This window comes from Salvelinus namaycush, chromosome 4, assembly GCF_016432855.1.
Source record: "Salvelinus namaycush isolate Seneca chromosome 4, SaNama_1.0, whole genome shotgun sequence".
NCBI lineage: Eukaryota > Metazoa > Chordata > Actinopteri > Salmoniformes > Salmonidae > Salvelinus > Salvelinus namaycush.
Window position 1 is genome coordinate 4,377,627 of NC_052310.1, and position 21,444 is coordinate 4,399,070.

At 50.2% G+C, this 21,444-nt stretch overlaps 1 protein-coding gene across 1 annotated transcript in view; it reads right to left on the reverse strand.

The window, feature by feature from the left end:
* The window catches only part of LOC120046085 (myosin phosphatase Rho-interacting protein-like), a 91,732-nt gene that overhangs the window by 33,175 nt on the left and 37,113 nt on the right, over positions 1-21,444 (reverse strand). The window contains exons 4-7 of the mRNA XM_038991024.1: positions 16,500-16,651; positions 15,995-16,260; positions 15,371-15,800; positions 2,976-3,102 (exon numbers count right to left, since the gene is read on the reverse strand). Coding sequence (XP_038846952.1) covers positions 2,976-3,102; positions 15,371-15,800; positions 15,995-16,260; positions 16,500-16,651 — 975 coding nt within the window. The remainder of the gene's footprint in view (positions 1-2,975; positions 3,103-15,370; positions 15,801-15,994; positions 16,261-16,499; positions 16,652-21,444) is intronic.

A 21,444-nucleotide genomic window follows, 5' to 3' on the forward strand; every position in this document is an offset into this window, starting at 1 on the left:
GCCAGACCAGGGCCAGAGCAGAGCAGGCCAGACCAGAGCAGGCCAGACCAGAGCAGGCCAGAGGAGAGCAGGCCAGACCAGAGCAGGCCAGGCCAGAGCAGGCCAGACCAGAGCAGGCCAGAGCAGAGCAGGCCAGACCAGGCCAGAGCAGAGCAGGCCAGACCAGAGCAGGCCAGACCAGGCCAGAGCAGAGCAGGCCAGACCAGAGCAGGCCAGAGCCAGGGGTGGAAAGGGAAGTAAGTATCAGGGAAATCGAGCCACATAATGGAAACTGGAAATGAACAAAGCACAAGCTCCTGATTTTAAAACAAAGAAACTGGAATATGTTCCGGGATTCCTCCAATGGCATTGAGGAGTACACCACACCAGTCACAGGCTTCATCAATAAGTGCATCGATGACGTCGTCCCCACAGTGACCGTATGTACATACTCCAACCAGAAACCATGGATTACAGGCAACATTCGCACTGAGCAAAAGGGTAGAGCTGCCACTTTAAAAAAGCGGGACTCTAAACTGGAAGCTTATAAGAAATCCCGCTATGCCCTCTGACAAACCATCAAACAGGCAAAGCATCAATACAGGACTAAGATCGAATCGTACAACACCGACTCCGACGTGTGGCAGGCTATTACAGACTACAAAGGGAAGCACAGCCGAGAGCTGCCCAGTGACACGACCCTACCAGACGAGCTAAATTACTTCTACGCTAGCTTCGAGGCAAGTAACACTGAAACATGCATGAGAGCATCAGCTGTTCCGGACGACTGCGTGATCACGCTCTCTGCAGCCGATGTGAGTAAGACCTTTAAACAGGTCAACATTCACAAGGCCGCAGGGCCAGATGGATTACCAGGACGTGTACAACGAGCATGTGCTGACCAACTGGCAAGTGTCTTCACTGACATTTTTAACCTTTCCCTGTTGGAGTTTGTAATACGAACATGTTTCAAGCAGACCCCCATATTCCCTACGCCCAAGAACACCAAGGTAACCTGCCTAAATGACTACCGACCCGTAGCACTCACTTCTGTAGCCATGAAGTGCTTTGAAAGGCTGGTCATGGCTCACATCAACACCATTATCCCAGAAACCCTAGACCCACTCCAATTTGCATACCGCACCAACAGATACACAGATGATGCAATCTCTATTGCACTCCACACTGCCCTTTCCCACCTGGACAAAAGGAACACCTACGTGAGAATGCTATTCATTGATTACAGCTCAGCATTCAACACCATAGTGCCCTCAAAGCTCATCACTAAGCTAAGGACCCTGGGACTAAACACCTCCCTCTACAACTGGATCCTGGACTTCCTGACGGGCCGCCCCCAGATGGTAAGGGTAGGCAACAACACATCCATCACTCTGATCCTCAATACGGAGGCCCCTCAGGGGTGCGTACTCAGTCCCCTCCTGTACTCCCTGCTCACTCATGACTGCACGGCCAGGCACGACTCCAACACCATCATTAAATTTGCCGATGACAACAGTGGTAGGCCTGATCACCGACAATGATGAGACAGCCTATAGGGAGGATGTCAGAGACCTGACCGTGTGGTGCAAGGACAACAACCTCTCCCTCAACGTGATCAAGACAAAGGAGATGATTGTGGACTACAGGAAAAGGAGGACTGAGCACAACCCCATTCTCATCGACGGGGCTGTAGTGGGGCGGGTCGAGAGTTTCAAGTTCCTTGGTGTCCACATCACCAACAAACTAACATGGTCCAAGCACCCCAAGACAGTCGTGAAGAGGGCACAACAAAACCTATTCCCCCTCAAGAGACTAAAAAGATTTGGCATGGGTCCTCAGATCCTCAAAAGGTTTTACAGCTTCACCATCGGGAGCATCCTGACGGGTTGCATCACTGCCTGGTATGGCAACTGCTCGGCCTTTGACCGCAACGCACTACAGAGGGTAGTACGTACAGCCCAGTACATCACAGGTGCTAAGCTTCCTGCCACCCAGGACCTCTATACCAGGCGGTGTCAGAGGAAGGCCCTAAAAATAGTAAAATACTCCAGCCACCCCAGTCATAGACTGTTTTCTCTGCTACCGCACGTCAAGCGGTACCGGAGCGCCAAGTCTTAGTCCAAGAGGCTTCTAAACAGCTTCTACCCCCAAGCCATAAGACTCCTGAACAGCTAATCAAATGGCTACCCAGACTATTTGCATTGCCCCCCCCCCCCCCCCCCATGCTGCCGCTACTCTGTTATTATCTATGCATAGCCACTTTAATAACTCTACCTACATGTACATAATTACCTCAATTTCCTCGACATACCGGTGCTCCCCGCACATTGACTCTGTAACGGTAGAGCCCTGTATATAGCCCCACTAGTGTTATTTACTGCTGATCTTAAATTCATTTGTTATTCTTATCTCTTACTTCTTCAGGGATTTTCTTAAAACTGCATTGTTGGTTAAGGGCTTGTAAGTAAGCATTTCACTGTAAGGTCTGAACCTGTTGTATTCGGCGCATGTGACAAATACAATTTGATTTGACAGAGGGAGAGACAGTGTGTGTGTGTGTGTGTGTGTGTGTGTGTGTGTGTGTGTGTGTGTGTGTGTGTGTGTGTGTGTGTGTGTGTGTGTGTGTGTGTGTGTGTGTGTGTGTGAGATAGAGAATCTGCTTCATGTGCAACAGCTAACTTAATCTAGCTGAGCTATTTCACGTGATGTTGCTTGTAAAACACTTTAAAACAAGTAGACAATGTCCTGTGTCAGCTAGGACAATAATGTCTGGGCAGAGGCTGTTTTCCATAGTTAATAACCTCTCTTTGATCGACCTCAACTGAATGACGTTAAAGATCATAGTATCTGTACCACACACACACACACACACACACACACACACACACACACACACACACACACACACACACACACACACACACACACACACACACACACACACACACACACACACACACACACACACACACACACACGCGGTCCTGAAGTTGTACCTCTGTGTGGAAGCGTCTGTGTTCGCTGCGGCCCTGCCTGGCTCCTGTCCTCCCAGCCTCCTCCACTTCCATCCTCTCTGGATTCTCCAGCTCCAACGCCTCCAGCTTCTCTATCACCCCAGAACGGCTGGAACACACAGGGAGCAAGAGTAGAGGTCAGAGGTGAAGGGTAGAGGTCAGAGGTGAAGGGTCAAATGCCTTTATTTGAACTTTCATTACATCTTCATTCTTACTGTGGATTAAAGAAATGGATACTAAGAGAATTCCTTCTCAGTGGAGAGAATAAAACAACTTTATTGGATAGTGCAGTTTTGTGTGTGTGTGTGCATGCATGCGTGTGTGTGTGTGTGTGTGTGTGTGTGTGTGTGTGTGTGTGTGTGTGTGTGTGTGTGTGTGTGTGTGTGTGTGTGTGTGTGTGTGTGTGTGTAGGGGGGGGGGGGTTGTTCACCAAGTAAACATTGCATAATCCACAAGCATATAAATGAATATTACAATACACTGCTACATGAAACTGATTAACATGATGACATTGAGAAAGACAGGCTCCTGTGACAGTGTTCAAACTTACAGAAACACACAGATACACCGACAGCCTTCCTCCACACACACACACAGATACACCGACAGCCTTCCTCCACAAACACACAGATACACCGACAGCCTTCCTCCACACACAGATACACCGACAGCCTTCCTCCACACACAGATACACTGACAGCCTTCCTCCACAAACACACAGATACACCGACAGCCTTCCTCCACAAACACACAGATACACCGACAGCCTTCCTCCACACACACACAGATACACCGACAGCCTTCCTCCACAAACACACAGATACACCGACAGCCTTCCTCCAAAAACACACAGATACAGCGACAGCCTTCCTCCACACACACACAGATACACCGACAGCCTTCCTCCACAAACACACAGATACACCGACAGCCTTCCTCCACACACAGATACACCGACAGCCTTCCTCCACACACAGATACACCGACAGCCTTCCTCCACAAACACACAGATACACCGACTGCCTTCCTCCACAAACACACAGATACACCGACAGCCTTCCTCCACACACACACAGATACACCGACAGCCTTCCTCCACAAACACACAGATACACCGACAGCCTTCCTCCACAAACACACAGATACACCGACAGCCTTCCTCCACAAACACACAGATACACCGACAGCCTTCCTCCACAAACACACAGATACACCGACAGCCTTCCTCCACAAACACACAGATACACCGACAGCCTTCCTCCACAAACACACAGATACACCGACAGCCTTCCTCCACACACACACAGATACACCGACAGCCTTCCTCCACAAACACACAGATACACCGACAGCCTTCCTCCACACACAGATACACCGACAGCCTTCCTCCACAAACACACAGATACACCGACAGCCTTCCTCCACAAACACACAGATACACCGACAGCCTTCCTCCACAAACACACAGATACACCGACAGCCTTCCTCCACAAACACACAGATACACCGACAGCCTTCCTCCACAAACACACAGATACACCGACAGCCTTCCTCCAAAAACACACAGATACACTGACAGCCTTCCTCCACACACACACAGATACACCGACAGCCTTCCTCCACAAACACACAGATACACCGACAGCCTTCCTCCACACACAGATACACCGACAGCCTTCCTCCACACACAGATACACCGACAGCCTTCCTCCACAAACACACAGATACACCGACAGCCTTCCTCCACAAACACACAGATACACCGACAGCCTTCCTCCACAAACACACAGATACAGCAACAGCCTTCCTCCACAAACACACAGATACACCGACAGCCTTCCTCCACAAACACACAGATACACCGACAGCCTTCCTCCAAAAACACACAGATACACCGACAGCCTTCCTCCACACACACACAGATACACCGACAGCCTTCCTCCACAAACACACAGATACACCGACAGCCTTCCTCCACACACAGATACACCGACAGCCTTCCTCCACACACAGATACACCGACACCCTTCCTCCACAAACACACAGATACACCGACAGCCTTCCTCCACAAACACACAGATACACCGACAGCCTTCCTCCACACACACACAGATACACCGACAGCCTTCCTCCACAAACACACAGATACACCGACAGCCTTCCTCCACAAACACACAGATACACCGACAGCCTTCCTCCACAAACACACAGATACACCGACAGCCTTCCTCCACAAACACACAGATACACCGACAGCCTTCCTCCACACACAGATACACCGACAGCCTTCCTCCACACACAGATACACTGACAGCCTTCCTCCACAAACACACAGATACACCGACAGCCTTCCTCCACAAACACACAGATACACCGACAGCCTTCCTCCACACACACACAGATACACCGACAGCCTTCCTCCACAAACACACAGATACACCGACAGCCTTCCTCCAAAAACACACAGATACAGCGACAGCCTTCCTCCACACACACACAGATACACCGACAGCCTTCCTCCACAAACACACAGATACACCGACAGCCTTCCTCCACACACAGATACACCGACAGCCTTCCTCCACACACAGATACACCGACAGCCTTCCTCCACAAACACACAGATACACCGACTGCCTTCCTCCACAAACACACAGATACACCGACAGCCTTCCTCCACACACACACAGATACACCGACAGCCTTCCTCCACAAACACACAGATACACCGACAGCCTTCCTCCACAAACACACAGATACACCGACAGCCTTCCTCCACAAACACACAGATACACCGACAGCCTTCCTCCACAAACACACAGATACACCGACAGCCTTCCTCCACAAACACACAGATACACCGACAGCCTTCCTCCACAAACACACAGATACACCGACAGCCTTCCTCCACACACACACAGATACACCGACAGCCTTCCTCCACAAACACACAGATACACCGACAGCCTTCCTCCACACACAGATACACCGACAGCCTTCCTCCACAAACACACAGATACACCGACAGCCTTCCTCCACAAACACACAGATACACCGACAGCCTTCCTCCACAAACACACAGATACACCGACAGCCTTCCTCCACAAACACACAGATACACCGACAGCCTTCCTCCACAAACACACAGATACACCGACAGCCTTCCTCCAAAAACACACAGATACACTGACAGCCTTCCTCCACACACACACAGATACACCGACAGCCTTCCTCCACAAACACACAGATACACCGACAGCCTTCCTCCACACACAGATACACCGACAGCCTTCCTCCACACACAGATACACCGACAGCCTTCCTCCACAAACACACAGATACACCGACAGCCTTCCTCCACAAACACACAGATACACCGACAGCCTTCCTCCACAAACACACAGATACAGCAACAGCCTTCCTCCACAAACACACAGATACACCGACAGCCTTCCTCCACAAACACACAGATACACCGACAGCCTTCCTCCAAAAACACACAGATACACCGACAGCCTTCCTCCACACACACACAGATACACCGACAGCCTTCCTCCACAAACACACAGATACACCGACAGCCTTCCTCCACACACAGATACACCGACAGCCTTCCTCCACACACAGATACACCGACACCCATCCTCCACAAACACACAGATACACCGACAGCCTTCCTCCACAAACACACAGATACACCGACAGCCTTCCTCCACACACACACAGATACACCGACAGCCTTCCTCCACAAACACACAGATACACCGACAGCCTTCCTCCACAAACACACAGATACACCGACAGCCTTCCTCCACAAACACACAGATACACCGACAGCCTTCCTCCACAAACACACAGATACACCGACAGCCTTCCTCCACAAACACACAGATACACCGACAGCCTTCCTCCACAAACACACAGATACACCGACAGCCTTCCTCCACAAACACACAGATACACCGACAGCCTTCCTCCACAAACACACAGATACACCGACAGCCTTCCTCCACAAACACACAGATACACCGACAGCCTTCCTCCACACACAGATACACCGACAGCCTTCCTCCACACACACACAGATACACCGACAGCCTTCCTCCACACACACACAGATACACCGACAGCCTTTCTCCACAAACACACAGATACACCGACAGCCTTCCTCCACACACAGATACACCGACAGCCTTCCTCCACAAACACACAGATACACCGACAGCCTTCCTCCACAAACACACAGATACACCGACAGCCTTCCTCCACACACACACAGATACACCGACAGCCTTCCTCCACAAACACAGATACACCGACAGCCTTCCTCCACACACAGATACACCGACAGCCTTCCTCCACAAACACACAGATACACCGACAGCCTTCCTCCACACACAGATACACCGACAGCCTTCCTCCACACACAGATACACCGACAGCCTTCCTCCACACACAGATACACCGACAGCCTTCCTCCACACACAGATACACCGACAGCCTTCCTCCACACACAGATACACCGACACCCTTCCTCCACAAACACACAGATACACCGACAGCCTTCCTCCACAAACACACAGATACACCGACAGCCTTCCTCCACACACACACAGATACACCGACAGCCTTCCTCCACAAACACACAGATACACCGACAGCCTTCCTCCACAAACACACAGATACACCGACAGCCTTCCTCCACAAACACACAGATACACCGACAGCCTTCCTCCACAAACACACAGATACACCGACAGCCTTCCTCCACACACAGATACACCGACAGCCTTCCTCCACACACAGATACACTGACAGCCTTCCTCCACAAACACACAGATACACCGACAGCCTTCCTCCACAAACACACAGATACACCGACAGCCTTCCTCCACACACACACAGATACACCGACAGCCTTCCTCCACAAACACACAGATACACCGACAGCCTTCCTCCAAAAACACACAGATACAGCGACAGCCTTCCTCCACACACACACAGATACACCGACAGCCTTCCTCCACAAACACACAGATACACCGACAGCCTTCCTCCACACACAGATACACCGACAGCCTTCCTCCACACACAGATACACCGACAGCCTTCCTCCACAAACACACAGATACACCGACTGCCTTCCTCCACAAACACACAGATACACCGACAGCCTTCCTCCACACACACACAGATACACCGACAGCCTTCCTCCACAAACACACAGATACACCGACAGCCTTCCTCCACAAACACACAGATACACCGACAGCCTTCCTCCACAAACACACAGATACACCGACAGCCTTCCTCCACAAACACACAGATACACCGACAGCCTTCCTCCACAAACACACAGATACACCGACAGCCTTCCTCCACAAACACACAGATACACCGACAGCCTTCCTCCACACACACACAGATACACCGACAGCCTTCCTCCACAAACACACAGATACACCGACAGCCTTCCTCCACACACAGATACACCGACAGCCTTCCTCCACAAACACACAGATACACCGACAGCCTTCCTCCACAAACACACAGATACACCGACAGCCTTCCTCCACAAACACACAGATACACCGACAGCCTTCCTCCACAAACACACAGATACACCGACAGCCTTCCTCCACAAACACACAGATACACCGACAGCCTTCCTCCAAAAACACACAGATACACTGACAGCCTTCCTCCACACACACACAGATACACCGACAGCCTTCCTCCACAAACACACAGATACACCGACAGCCTTCCTCCACACACAGATACACCGACAGCCTTCCTCCACACACAGATACACCGACAGCCTTCCTCCACAAACACACAGATACACCGACAGCCTTCCTCCACAAACACACAGATACACCGACAGCCTTCCTCCACAAACACACAGATACAGCAACAGCCTTCCTCCACAAACACACAGATACACCGACAGCCTTCCTCCACAAACACACAGATACACCGACAGCCTTCCTCCAAAAACACACAGATACACCGACAGCCTTCCTCCACACACACACAGATACACCGACAGCCTTCCTCCACAAACACACAGATACACCGACAGCCTTCCTCCACACACAGATACACCGACAGCCTTCCTCCACACACAGATACACCGACACCCTTCCTCCACAAACACACAGATACACCGACAGCCTTCCTCCACAAACACACAGATACACCGACAGCCTTCCTCCACACACACACAGATACACCGACAGCCTTCCTCCACAAACACACAGATACACCGACAGCCTTCCTCCACAAACACACAGATACACCGACAGCCTTCCTCCACAAACACACAGATACACCGACAGCCTTCCTCCACAAACACACAGATACACCGACAGCCTTCCTCCACAAACACACAGATACACCGACAGCCTTCCTCCACAAACACACAGATACACCGACAGCCTTCCTCCACAAACACACAGATACACCGACAGCCTTCCTCCACAAACACACAGATACACCGACAGCCTTCCTCCACAAACACACAGATACACCGACAGCCTTCCTCCACACACAGATACACCGACAGCCTTCCTCCACACACACACAGATACACCGACAGCCTTCCTCCACACACACACAGATACACCGACAGCCTTTCTCCACAAACACACAGATACACCGACAGCCTTCCTCCACAAACACACAGATACACCGACAGCCTTCCTCCACAAACACACAGATACACCGACAGCCTTCCTCCACACACACACAGATACACCGACAGCCTTCCTCCACAAACACAGATACACCGACAGCCTTCCTCCACACACAGATACACCGACAGCCTTCCTCCACAAACACACAGATACACCGACAGCCTTCCTCCACACACAGATACACCGACAGCCTTCCTCCACACACAGATACACCGACAGCCTTCCTCCACACACAGATACACCGATAGCCTTCCTCCACACACAGATACACCGACAGCCTTCCTCCACACACAGATACACCGACAGCCTTCCTCCACACACACACACACACACACACACACACACACACACACACACACACACACACACACACACACACACACACACACACACACACACACACACACACACACACACACACCGACAGCCTTCCTCCACACACAGATACACCGACAGCCTTCCTCCACACGAATATTTATTTTGACGCTCGCTTTTGATAAGGAGAATAATTAATTTACGGGTAGCGAGAGTCGCTTTACGGGGAGCGAGAGACCGGTACTGGGCCGGTCGCACTACCTCTGTAGTGCCTTGCGGCCGGAGGGCGAGCAGTTGCCATACCAGGCAGTGATGCAACCTGTCAGGATGCTCTCGCAGGTGCAGCTGTAAAGCCTTTTGAGGATCTGAGGACCCATGCCAAATCTTTTCAGTCTCCTGAGGAGGAATAGGTTTTGTCGTGCCCTCTTCACGACTGTCTTGGTGTGCTTGGACCATGTTAGGTTTGTTGGTGATGTGGACGCCAAGGAACTGGAAGTTCTCAACCTGCTCCACTACAGCCCCGTCGATGAAAATGGGGGCGTGCTCGGTCCTCCTTTTCCTGTAGTCCACAATGATCTCCTTTGTAGCCTCCCGGGTGGCACAGTGGTCTAAGGCACTGCATCGCAGTGCTAGCTGTGCCACCAGAGATTCTGGGTTTGAGCCCAGGCTCTGTTGCGACCAGGAGGCCCAAGGGGCGGCGCACAATTGGCCCAGCGTCGTCCGGGTTAGGGAAGGTTTGGCCGGCAGGGATATCCTTGTCTCATCGCGCACTAGCGACTCCTGTGGCGGGCCGGGCGCAGTGCACGCTGACCAGGGCGCAAGGTGTACGGTGTTTCCACCGACACATTGGTGCGGCTGGCTTCCGGGTTGGATATGCATTGTGTCAAGAAGCTGTGCGGCTTGGTTGGGGTGTGTTTCAGAGGATGCATGACTCTCGACCTTCGCCTATCCCGAGTCTGTACGAGAGTTGCAGCGATGAGAAAAGACTAACTACTACCAATTGGATACCACGAAATTGGGTAGAAAAAGGATCTCCTTTGTCTTGATCACGTTAAGGGAGAAGTTGCTGTCCTTGCACCACACGGTCAGGACTTTGACCTCCTCCCTATAGGCTGTCGGAGTACACCTCCTGGAAATCTGTCTGGCTTTGAGAATGTTGACATGTTTAAAGGTCTTACTCACATCGGCTGCGTAGAGTGTGATCACACAGTCGTCCGGAACAGCTGATGCTCTCATGCATGTTTCAGTGTTACTTGCCTCGAAGCGAGCAGTTATTTAGCTCGTCTGGTAGGCTCGTGTCACTGGGCAGCTCTCAGCTGTGCTTCCCTTTGTAGTCTGTAGTAGTTTGCAAGCCCTGCCACATTCGACGAGCGTCAGAGCCGGTGTAGTACGATTCGATCTTAGTCCTGTATTGACGCATTGCTTGTTTGATGGTTCATTGGTGGGCATAGCGGGATTTCTTATAAGCTTCCAGTTTAGAGTCCCGCTCCTTGAAAGCGGCAGCTCTACCGTTTAGCTCAGTGCGAATGTTGCCTGTAATCCATGGCTCCTGGTTGGGGTATGTACGTACAGTCACTGTGGCGACAACGTCATCGATGCATTTACTGATAAAGCCAGCGACTGATGGTGTACTCCTCAATGCCATCAGAAGAATCCCGGAACATATTCCAGTCTGTGTTAGCAAAACAGTCCTTTAGTTTAGCATCTGCTTCATCTGACCACTTTTTTATAGACCGAGTCACTGGTGCTTCCTGCTTTAATTTTTGCTAATAAGCAGGAATCAGGAGGATAGAGTTATGGTCAGATTTGCCAAATGGAGGGAGAGGGAGAGCTTTGTACACGTCTCTGTGTGTGTAGTAAAGGTGGTCTAGAATATTTTTCCCCTCTGGTTGCACATTTAACATGCTGATAGAAATGAGGTAAAACTGATTTAAGTTTCCCTGCATTAAAGTCCCCAGCCACTCGGAGCGCCGCCTCTGGGTGAGCGTTTTCCTGTTTGCTTATGGTGGAATACAGCTCATTGAGTGCGGTTTTAGTGCCAGCCTCAGTCTGTGAACAGCTACGAAAAATACAGATCAATTCTCTAGGTAGATAGTGTGGTCTACAGCTTATCATGAGATACTCTACCTCAGGCGAGCAAAACCCTGAGACCTCCTTAGATATCGTGCACCAGCAATTGTTTATAAATAGACATAGGCCCCCGCCCCGTGTCTTACCAGAGGCTGCTGTTCTGTCCTGCCGATAGAGTGTATAACCCGCCAGCTCTATGTTCTTAATGTCGTCGTCGACTCGGTGAAACATAAGATATTCCAGTTTTTTAATGTCCCGTTGGTAGGATATACGCGTTTTCAGTTCGTCCCATTTATTTTCCAGCGATTGAACGTTAGCTAGCAGAATGGAAGGCAAGGGCAGATTAGCCACTCGTCTCCTGATCCTCACAAGGCATCCTGATCTCTTTCCGCGAAACCTACGTTTCCTTTTCCAGCGAATCACGGGGATCTGGGCCTGATCGGGTGTTTGTAGTATCTCCCTCGCGTCTGACTCATTGAAGAAGAACTCCTCGTCCAGTTTGAGGTGAGTAATCCCAGTTCTGATGTCCAGAAGATCTTTTCAGTCATAAGAGACGGAAGCAGCAACATTATGGACAAATCAAGTTACGAACAATACGTAAAAACAAACAAAATAACATAGTTGGTTAAGAGCCGATAAGACGGCAGCCATCTTTGGCGCCGGAGGGTAGGGCTCATCCTCTTGGTTTATTTGAGCTGTTCTTGCCATAATATGGACTTGTTATTTCACCATACAGGGCTATCTTCTGTTTACCACCCCTACCTTGTCACAACACAACTGATTGGCTCAAACGCATTAAGCGAAGAAATTCCACAAATTAACTTTTAAAAAGGCACACCTGTTAATAGAAATGCATTCCAGGTGACTACCTCATGAAGCTGGTTGAGAGAATGCTAAAAGTGTGCAAAGCTGTCAAGGCAAATGGTGGCTACTTTGAAGAATCTCAAATATAAAATATGCACATTTTTAGTAACTTTTGGTTACTAGATGATTTCATATGTGTTATTTAATAGTTTTGATGTCTTCACTATTATTCTACAATGTAGAAAATAGTAAAACTAAAGAAAAACCCTGGAATGAGGAGGTGTGTCCAAACTTTTGACTGGTGCTGTACTTCAGTACTAAAGTGCTAGTTGGCTGCTGGGTTCCAGAGTGGCAGAGCTCCCAAATGGACCGTCAGTCTACTGGACGTCCCTGCTCTGCCCTTGCCTTGTCCTGCCCTCTCTCTGCCCTCGCCCTGCCCTCTCTCTGCCCTCGCCCTGCCCTCGCCCTGCCCTCTCTCTGCCCTCGACCTGCCCTCTCTCTGCCCTCGCCCTGCCCTCTCTCTGCCCTCGCCCTGCCCTCTCGTTTCTCTTTTCCTTTCAGGACTAGTTTTGGATGAGGCGGGTGGGGGTTGGATCTGGGAGGAAAACGATGAAGCACACCCGTGTGTGTGTGTGTGTGTGTGTGTGACCTCTTGACCCTTTCCTAGAACAGAGTCCTGAACGGATGATGAGCGAATGGAAAGTACAAAACCTGTTTATTCAGGATGTTTATGTTGAACCTCAGCCCTGAGAAAACAGGGAAAGATTACTAGAACCTCAGCCCTGATAAAACAGGGAAAGATTACTAGCAATAATCAACATAGTTCCTTCCCATGTGAAGTATACTAGGAACTGTGGAACGTAGACATTCACACATCTTACACTGTCTGGATTACACCAAATACAGCCTTTTCCTCGAGGACAGAGTCTGTGTATTGACGCAGATGTGTTGGGGGGGGGGGGGGGGGGGGACCGTGTATCTTGCTGCGTCATGGGATTCTCTACAGATGTCCTTCTGCTTGTCTAACCCAGCAGTCAGACAGTCCACTAACTTGGTTACCAGCCTATGTCAATACCTGAATAACAGATAAAGCTTTACCTAGACAAATATATCCCAGGTAACAAACAGTGATTGCAGTCAGGATCATCTCCTCTCTGAACTAAGACAGGACAGAGAGTCAGATTCACCTCCTCTCTGAACTAAGACAGGACAGAGTCAGATTCACCTCCTCTCTGAACTAAGACAGGACAGAGAGTCAGATTCACCTCCTCTCTGAACTAAGACAGGACAGACAGTCAGATTCACCTCCTCTCTGAACTAAGACAGGACAGACAGTCAGATTCACCTCCTCTCTGAACTAAGACAGGACAGTCAGATTCACCTCCTCTCTGAACTAAGACAGGACAGAGAGTCAGAATCACCTCCTCTCTGAACTAAGACAGGACAGACAGTCAGATTCACCTCCTCTCTGAACTAAGACAGGACAGACAGTCAGATTCACCTCCTCTCTGAACTAAGACAGGACAGAGTCAGATTCACCTCCTCTCTGAACTAAGACAGGACAGTCAGATTCACCTCCTCTCTGAACTAAGACAGGACAGAGAGTCAGATTCACCTCCTCTCTGAACTAAGACAGGACAGACATAATCACCTCCTCTCTGAACTAAGACAGGACAGAGTCAGATTCACCTCCTCTCTGAACTAAGACAGGACAGAGTCAGAATCACCACCTCTCTGAACTAAGACAGGACAGAGGCAGATTCACCTCCTCTCTGAACTAAGACAGGACAGAGTCAGATTTACCACCTCTCTGAACTAAGACAGGACAGAGTCAGATTCACCTCCTCTCTGAACTAAGACAGGACAGAGTCAGATTCACCTCCTCTCTGAACTAAGACAGGACAGACAGTCAGATTTACCTCCTCTCTGAACTAAGACAGGAGAGAGAGTCAGATTCACCTCCTCTCTGAACTAAGACAGGACAGACAGAATCACCTCCTCTCTGAACTAAGACAGGACAGACAGTCAGATTCACCTCCTCTCTGAACTAAGACAGGACAGACAGTCAGATTTACCTCCTCTCTGAACTAAGACAGGACAGAGTCAGATTCACCTCCTCTCTGAACTAAGACAGGACAGAGTCAAATTTACCTCCTCTCCGAACTAAGACAGGACAGAGTCAGATTCACCTCCTCTCTGAACTAAAGACAGGACATGCATACAGGGGACAGTTGGTTGAACAGACGGGTAGACACCTCTTCTCAGGAATGAACACGGCCTCTCTCGTGTCTCTCTGAACTAAGACAGGACAGACGGGCGGACAGACCGACAGACTCACCTCTTCTCAGGACTGAACACGGTCTCTCTCTCCGAACTAAGACAGGACAGACAGGCAGGCAGACCGACAGACTCACCTCTTCTCAGGACTGAACACGGCCTCTCTCTCCGAACTAAGACAGGACAGACAGGCAGGCAGACCGACAGACTCACCTCTTCTCAGGACTGAACACGGCCTCTCTCTCCTCACCAGGACTCCTCACTCTGCTCCTCTTCTCTGCCTTCCTGGCCTCGGCCTCCAGCCTCCTGGAGCGTGGAGTATCATGGCGCCCTCCCTGGGCCAGCCCTAACCGCCCCGCCAGGTGGCTCTCTGTGCTGGCCACCGTGTTGCCACTTGCGTCAGAGTCCAGCGAGCTGACCGAACCACTGATGTGGGAGCCGTTGGACAGCAGGGAGCTGCCAGAGGGGAAGGGGTCACTGGGGAGCGGGGAGAAGCAGTGGGGCACCCCGCCCAGGCTGGAGCCCGTGGGAGACAGGAGGTTGTGGTGGGCGAGAGGGACCGAGCCGTGGAGGCCACTTCGGTCCACCTCGTCACCGTTGACTGAGCCGGCGTCTGAGCCACGGGCCACGGAACCACAGTCACCTAGAAAAGGGTTGGGGTGAAGGGTCAAAGACGGACACAGATGATCTCTAAATTGTAATGTTATAATCTTTTACAGCTGTGTTGCTTGCTAACACCATTCCAATCCCTTCTGATATATCTGATGCAGCATATACACTAGACTATAAATGGGGACTATGGGGCTAGATGTGACCTGTACCGTGGTTCCTCCATACCTGTAGAGGGCTGTGGTGAGCCCAGCCTGGGGAGGTCAGGAGCAGGCCACAAAGACACCCCCTCAGCCTCTCTGTGGCTCAGCTCCTCCTGCCAGATGATGGAGCTGGAGTCTGGAACATTCTCCGAGCCCGCCTCGGGGATACCTGATCCCTTCACTGCCACTTTTGCTGGTCCTGGCTCCTGAGAAGTGGTGGGCTCCACCTTGCGTTTCTTCTTCTGGTTCTGCTTGTTAGTCCTGGGATAGATCACCAGCTGTTCAGTCCAGCTGGGCAGAGAGAGAGGAACAGAATGTTAGTCAGGGTGCTGGGATAGACCACCAGCTGTTCAGTCCAGCTGGGCAGAGAGAGAGGAACAGAATGTTAGTCAGGGTGCTGGGATAGACCACCAGCTGTTCAGTCCAGCTGGGCAGAGAGAGAGGAACATAATGTTAGTCAGGGTGCTGGGATAGACCCCCAGCTGTTCAGTCCAGGGCAGAGAGAACACACACACCAGACACACACTTACCCATTGATGATCTCTTTGTTCTCCCCTCGTATGAAGTACTCCTGCTCAGGAGTGACGATACAGAGAGCGTTCTTCTGGCCCGTCTTGGGCTCGGCGTCCATGACGTCAGTACACAGGTTCAAATTCACCGTTCCCTGGGGAAGAGTGCTCGACTGGAGGGGGAAGAAGAGACAAACAATATTCAGCCACAGATAACGGCCAACATGACATCATGTAGACCAGGGAACATTCCAGCAGAACAAGACTAGAACCAGGACAATGATGAGAGGTTATTGCCCTGTAGCAAACTGGGAAGTACAGTTTACGTCTGATTAGTTCCTTTCAACAGCCGCAGTGTAAACTACAACTTCTGATAGGTTCTAGATCTCAGTCTGTGACAGGTGGGTTCTAGATCTCAGTCTGTGACACGTGGGTCCTAGATCTCAGTCTGACAGGTGGGTTCTAGATCTCAGTCTGTGACACGTGGGTTCTAGATCTCAGTCTGTGACAGGTGGGTTCTAGATCTCAGTCTGTGACACGTGGGTTCTAGATCTCAGTCTGTGACAGGTGGGTTCTAGATCTCAGTCTGTGACACGTGGGTCCTAGATCTCAGTCTGTGACAGGTGGGTTCTAGATCTCAGTCTGTGACACGTGGGTCCTAGATCTCAGTCTGACAGGTGGGTTCTAGATCTCAGTCTGTGACAGGTGGGTTCTAGATCTCAGTCTGTGACAGGTGGGTTCTAGATCTCAGTCTGTGACAGGTGGGTCCTAGATCTCAGTCTGTGACAGGTGGGTTATAGATATCAGTCTGTAACAGGTGGGTTCTAGATCTCAGTCTGTGACTAAGGGTAACTTCTATCCGGAGCTGCTATATAACAGACATGTCTGGTTATTGTCCCTCCCTCTCACACAGAGAGAGGACGTGTGTGATGGGCTTGTCAGGCCCTACTAAGGTCACACCACCGTTATCCAGAGAGTTGCCATGACAATGGGGGAAATTCATTCAGTATGTGTGTGTGTGCGTGTTACTGCTAATGTTCATGTCTGGGTCTGCATATGTTGAGGGGCACAATTCATCACGGTTTCAACTCGTCACCTCATGATTCCCAGAAAACCCTAGAACTCCCCCTGAACCCCATCATGGGTTCTCTAGTTCAGTGTGAGTCCTGTCCTGCTGTTAAAAGACCTAATGTTACCAGACCTGCTGTTACCAGACCTGCTGTTACCAGACCTGCTGTTACCAGACCTGCTGTTATCAGACCTGCTGTTATCAGACCTGCTGTTATCAGACCTGCTGTTATCAGACCTGCTGTTATCAGACCTGCTGTTACCAGACCTGCTGTTACCAGACCTGCTGTTACCAGTCCTGCTGTTACCAGACCTGCTGTTACCAGACCTGCTGTTACCAGTCCTGCTGTTACCAGAACTGCTGTTACCAGTCCTGCTGTTATCAGACCTGCTGTTACCAGACCTGCTGTTACCAGTCCTGCTGTTACCAGACCTGCTGTTACCAGTCCTGCTGTTACCAGACCTGCTGTTACCAGACCTGCTGTTACCAGACCTGCTGTTATCAGACCTGCTGTTATCAGACCTGCTGTTACCAGTCCTGCTGTTATCAGACCTGCTGTTATCAGACCTGCTGTTACCAGACCTGCTGTTACCAGACCTGCTGTTACCAGACCTGCTGTTACCAGACCCTGACAGTACTGTACTCTGATACCAGACCCTGACAGTACTGTACTCTGTTACCAGACCCTGACAGTACTGTACTCTGTTACCAGACCCTGACAGTACTGTACTCTGTTACCAGACCCTGACAGTACTGTACTCTGTTACCAGACCCTGACAGTACTGTACTCTGTTACCAGACCCTGACAGTACTGTACTCTGTTACCAGACCCTGACAGTACTATACTCTGTTACCAGACCCTGACAGTACTGTACTCTGATACCAGACCCTGACAGTACTGTACTCTGTTACCAGACCCTGACAGTACTGTACTCTGTTATCAGACCCTGACAGTACTGTACTCTGTTACCAGACCCTGACAGTACTGTACTCTGTTACCAGACCCTGACAGTACTATACTCTGTTACCAGACCCTGACAGTACTGTACTCTGTTACCAGACCCTGACAGTACTGTACTCTGATACCAGACCCTGACAGTACTGTACTCTGTTACCAGACCCTGACAGTACTGTACTCTGATACCAGACCCTGACAGTACTGTACTCTGTTACCAGACCCTGACAGTACTGTACTCTGTTACCAGACCCTGACAGTACTGTACTCTGTCTGTTATCAGACCCTGACAGTACTGTACTCTGTTATCAGACCCTGACAGTACTGTACTCTGTCTGTTATCAGACCCTGACAGTACTGTACTCTGTTACCAGACCCTGACAGTACTGTACTCTGTTACCAGACCCTGACAGTACTGTACTCTGTTACCAGACCCTGACAGTACTGTACTCTGTTATCAGACCCTGACAGTACTGTACTCTGATACCAGACCCTGACAGTACTGTACTCTGTTATCAGACCCTGACAGTACTGTACTCTGTTATCAGACCCTGACAGTACTGTACTCTGTCTGTTATCAGACCCTGACAGTACTGTACTCTGTTACCAGACCCTGACAGTACTGTACTCTGTTACCAGACCCTGACAGTACTGTACTCTGTTACCAGACCCTGACAGTACTGTACTCTGTTACCAGACCCTGACAGTACTGTACTCTGTTATCAGACCCTGACAGTACTGTACTCTGTTATCAGACCCTGACAGTACTGTACTCTGTTACCAGACCCTGACAGTACTGTACTCTGATACCAGACCCTGACAGTACTGTACTCTGTTACCAGACCCTGATAGTACTGTACTCTGTCTGTTACCAGACCCTGACAGTACTGTACTCTGTCTGTTACCAGACCCTGACAGTACTGTACTCTGTTACCAGACCCTGACAGTACTGTACTCTGTTACCAGACCCTGACAGTACTGTACTCTGATACCAGACGCTGACAGTACTGTACTCTGATACCAGACCCTGACAGTACTGTACTCTGTTACCAGACCCTGATAGTACTGTACTCTGTCTGTTACCAGACCCTGACAGTACTGTACTCTGTTACCAGACCCTGACAGTACTGTACTCTGTTACCAGACCCTGACAGTACTGTACTCTGTTACCAGACCCTGACAGTACTGTACTCTGTTACCAGACCCTGACAGTACTGTACTCTGTTACCAGACCCTGACAGTACTGTACTCTGATACCAGACCCTGACAGTAGTGTACTCTGTTACCAGACCCTGACAGTACTGTACTCTGATACCAGACCCTGACAGTACTGTACTCTGTTACCAGACCCTGACAGTACTGTACTCTGTTACCAGACCCTGACAGTACTGTACTCTGTTACCAGACCCTGACAGTACTGTACTCTGATACCAGACCCTGACAGTACTGTACTCTGATACCAGACCCTGACAGTAGTGTACTCTGTTACCAGACCCTGACAGTACTGTACTCTGTTACCAGACCCTGACAGTACTGTACTCTGTCTGTTACCAGACCCTGACAGTACTGTACTCTGTCTGTTACCAGACCCTGACAGTACTGTACTCTGTTACCAGACCCTGACAGTAGTGTACTCTGTTATCAGACCCTGACAGTACTGTACTCTGTTATCAGACCCTGACAGTACTGTACTCTGTTACCAGACCCTGACAGTACTGTACTCTGATACCAGACCCTGACAGTACTGTACTCTGTTACCAGACCCTGACAGTACTATACTCTGATACCAGACCCTGACAGTACTGTACTCTGTTACCAGACCCTGACAGTACTATACTCTGTTACCAGACCCTGACAGTACTGTACTCTGTTACCAGACCCTGACAGTACTATACTCTGTTATCAGACCCTGACAGTACTGTACTCTGTTACCAGACCCTGACAGTACTGTACTCTGTTACCAGACCCTGACAGTACTGTACTCTGTTACCAGACCCTGACAGTACTGTACTCTGTTACCAGACCCTGACAGTACTGTACTCTGATACCAGACCCTGACAGTACTGTACTCTGTTACCAGACCCTGACAGTACTGTACTCTGATACCAGACCCTGACAGTACTGTACTCTGTTACCAGACCCTGACAGTACTGTACTCTGTTACCAGACCCTGACAGTACTGTACTCTGTCTGTTATCAGACCCTGACAGTACTGTACTCTGTTATCAGACCCTGACAGTATTGTACTCTGTCTGTTATCAGACCCTGACAGTACTGTACTCTGTTACCAGACCCTGACAGTACTGTACTCTGTTACCAGACCCTGACAGTACTGTACTCTGTTACCAGACCCTGACAGTACTGTACTCTGTTATCAGACCCTGACAGTACTGTACTCTGATACCAGACCCTGACAGTACTGTACTCTGTTATCAGACCCTGACAGTACTGTACTCTGTTATCAGACCCTGACAGTACTGTACTCTGTCTGTTATCAGACCCTGACAGTACTGTACTCTGTTACCAGACCCTGACAGTACTGTACTCTGTTACCAGACCCTGACAGTACTGTACTCTGTTACCAGACCCTGACAGTACTGTACTCTGTTACCAGACCCTGACAGTACTGTACTCTGTTATCAGACCCTGACAGTACTGTACTCTGTTATCAGACCCTGACAGTACTGTACTCTGTTACCAGACCCTGACAGTACTGTACTCTGATACCAGACCCTGACAGTACTGTACTCTGTTACCAGACCCTGATAGTACTGTACTCTGTCTGTTACCAGACCCTGACAGTACTGTACTCTGTCTGTTACCAGACCCTGACAGTACTGTACTCTGTTACCAGACCCTGACAGTACTGTACTCTGTTACCAGACCCTGACAGTACTGTACTCTGATACCAGACGCTGACAGTACTGTACTCTGATACCAGA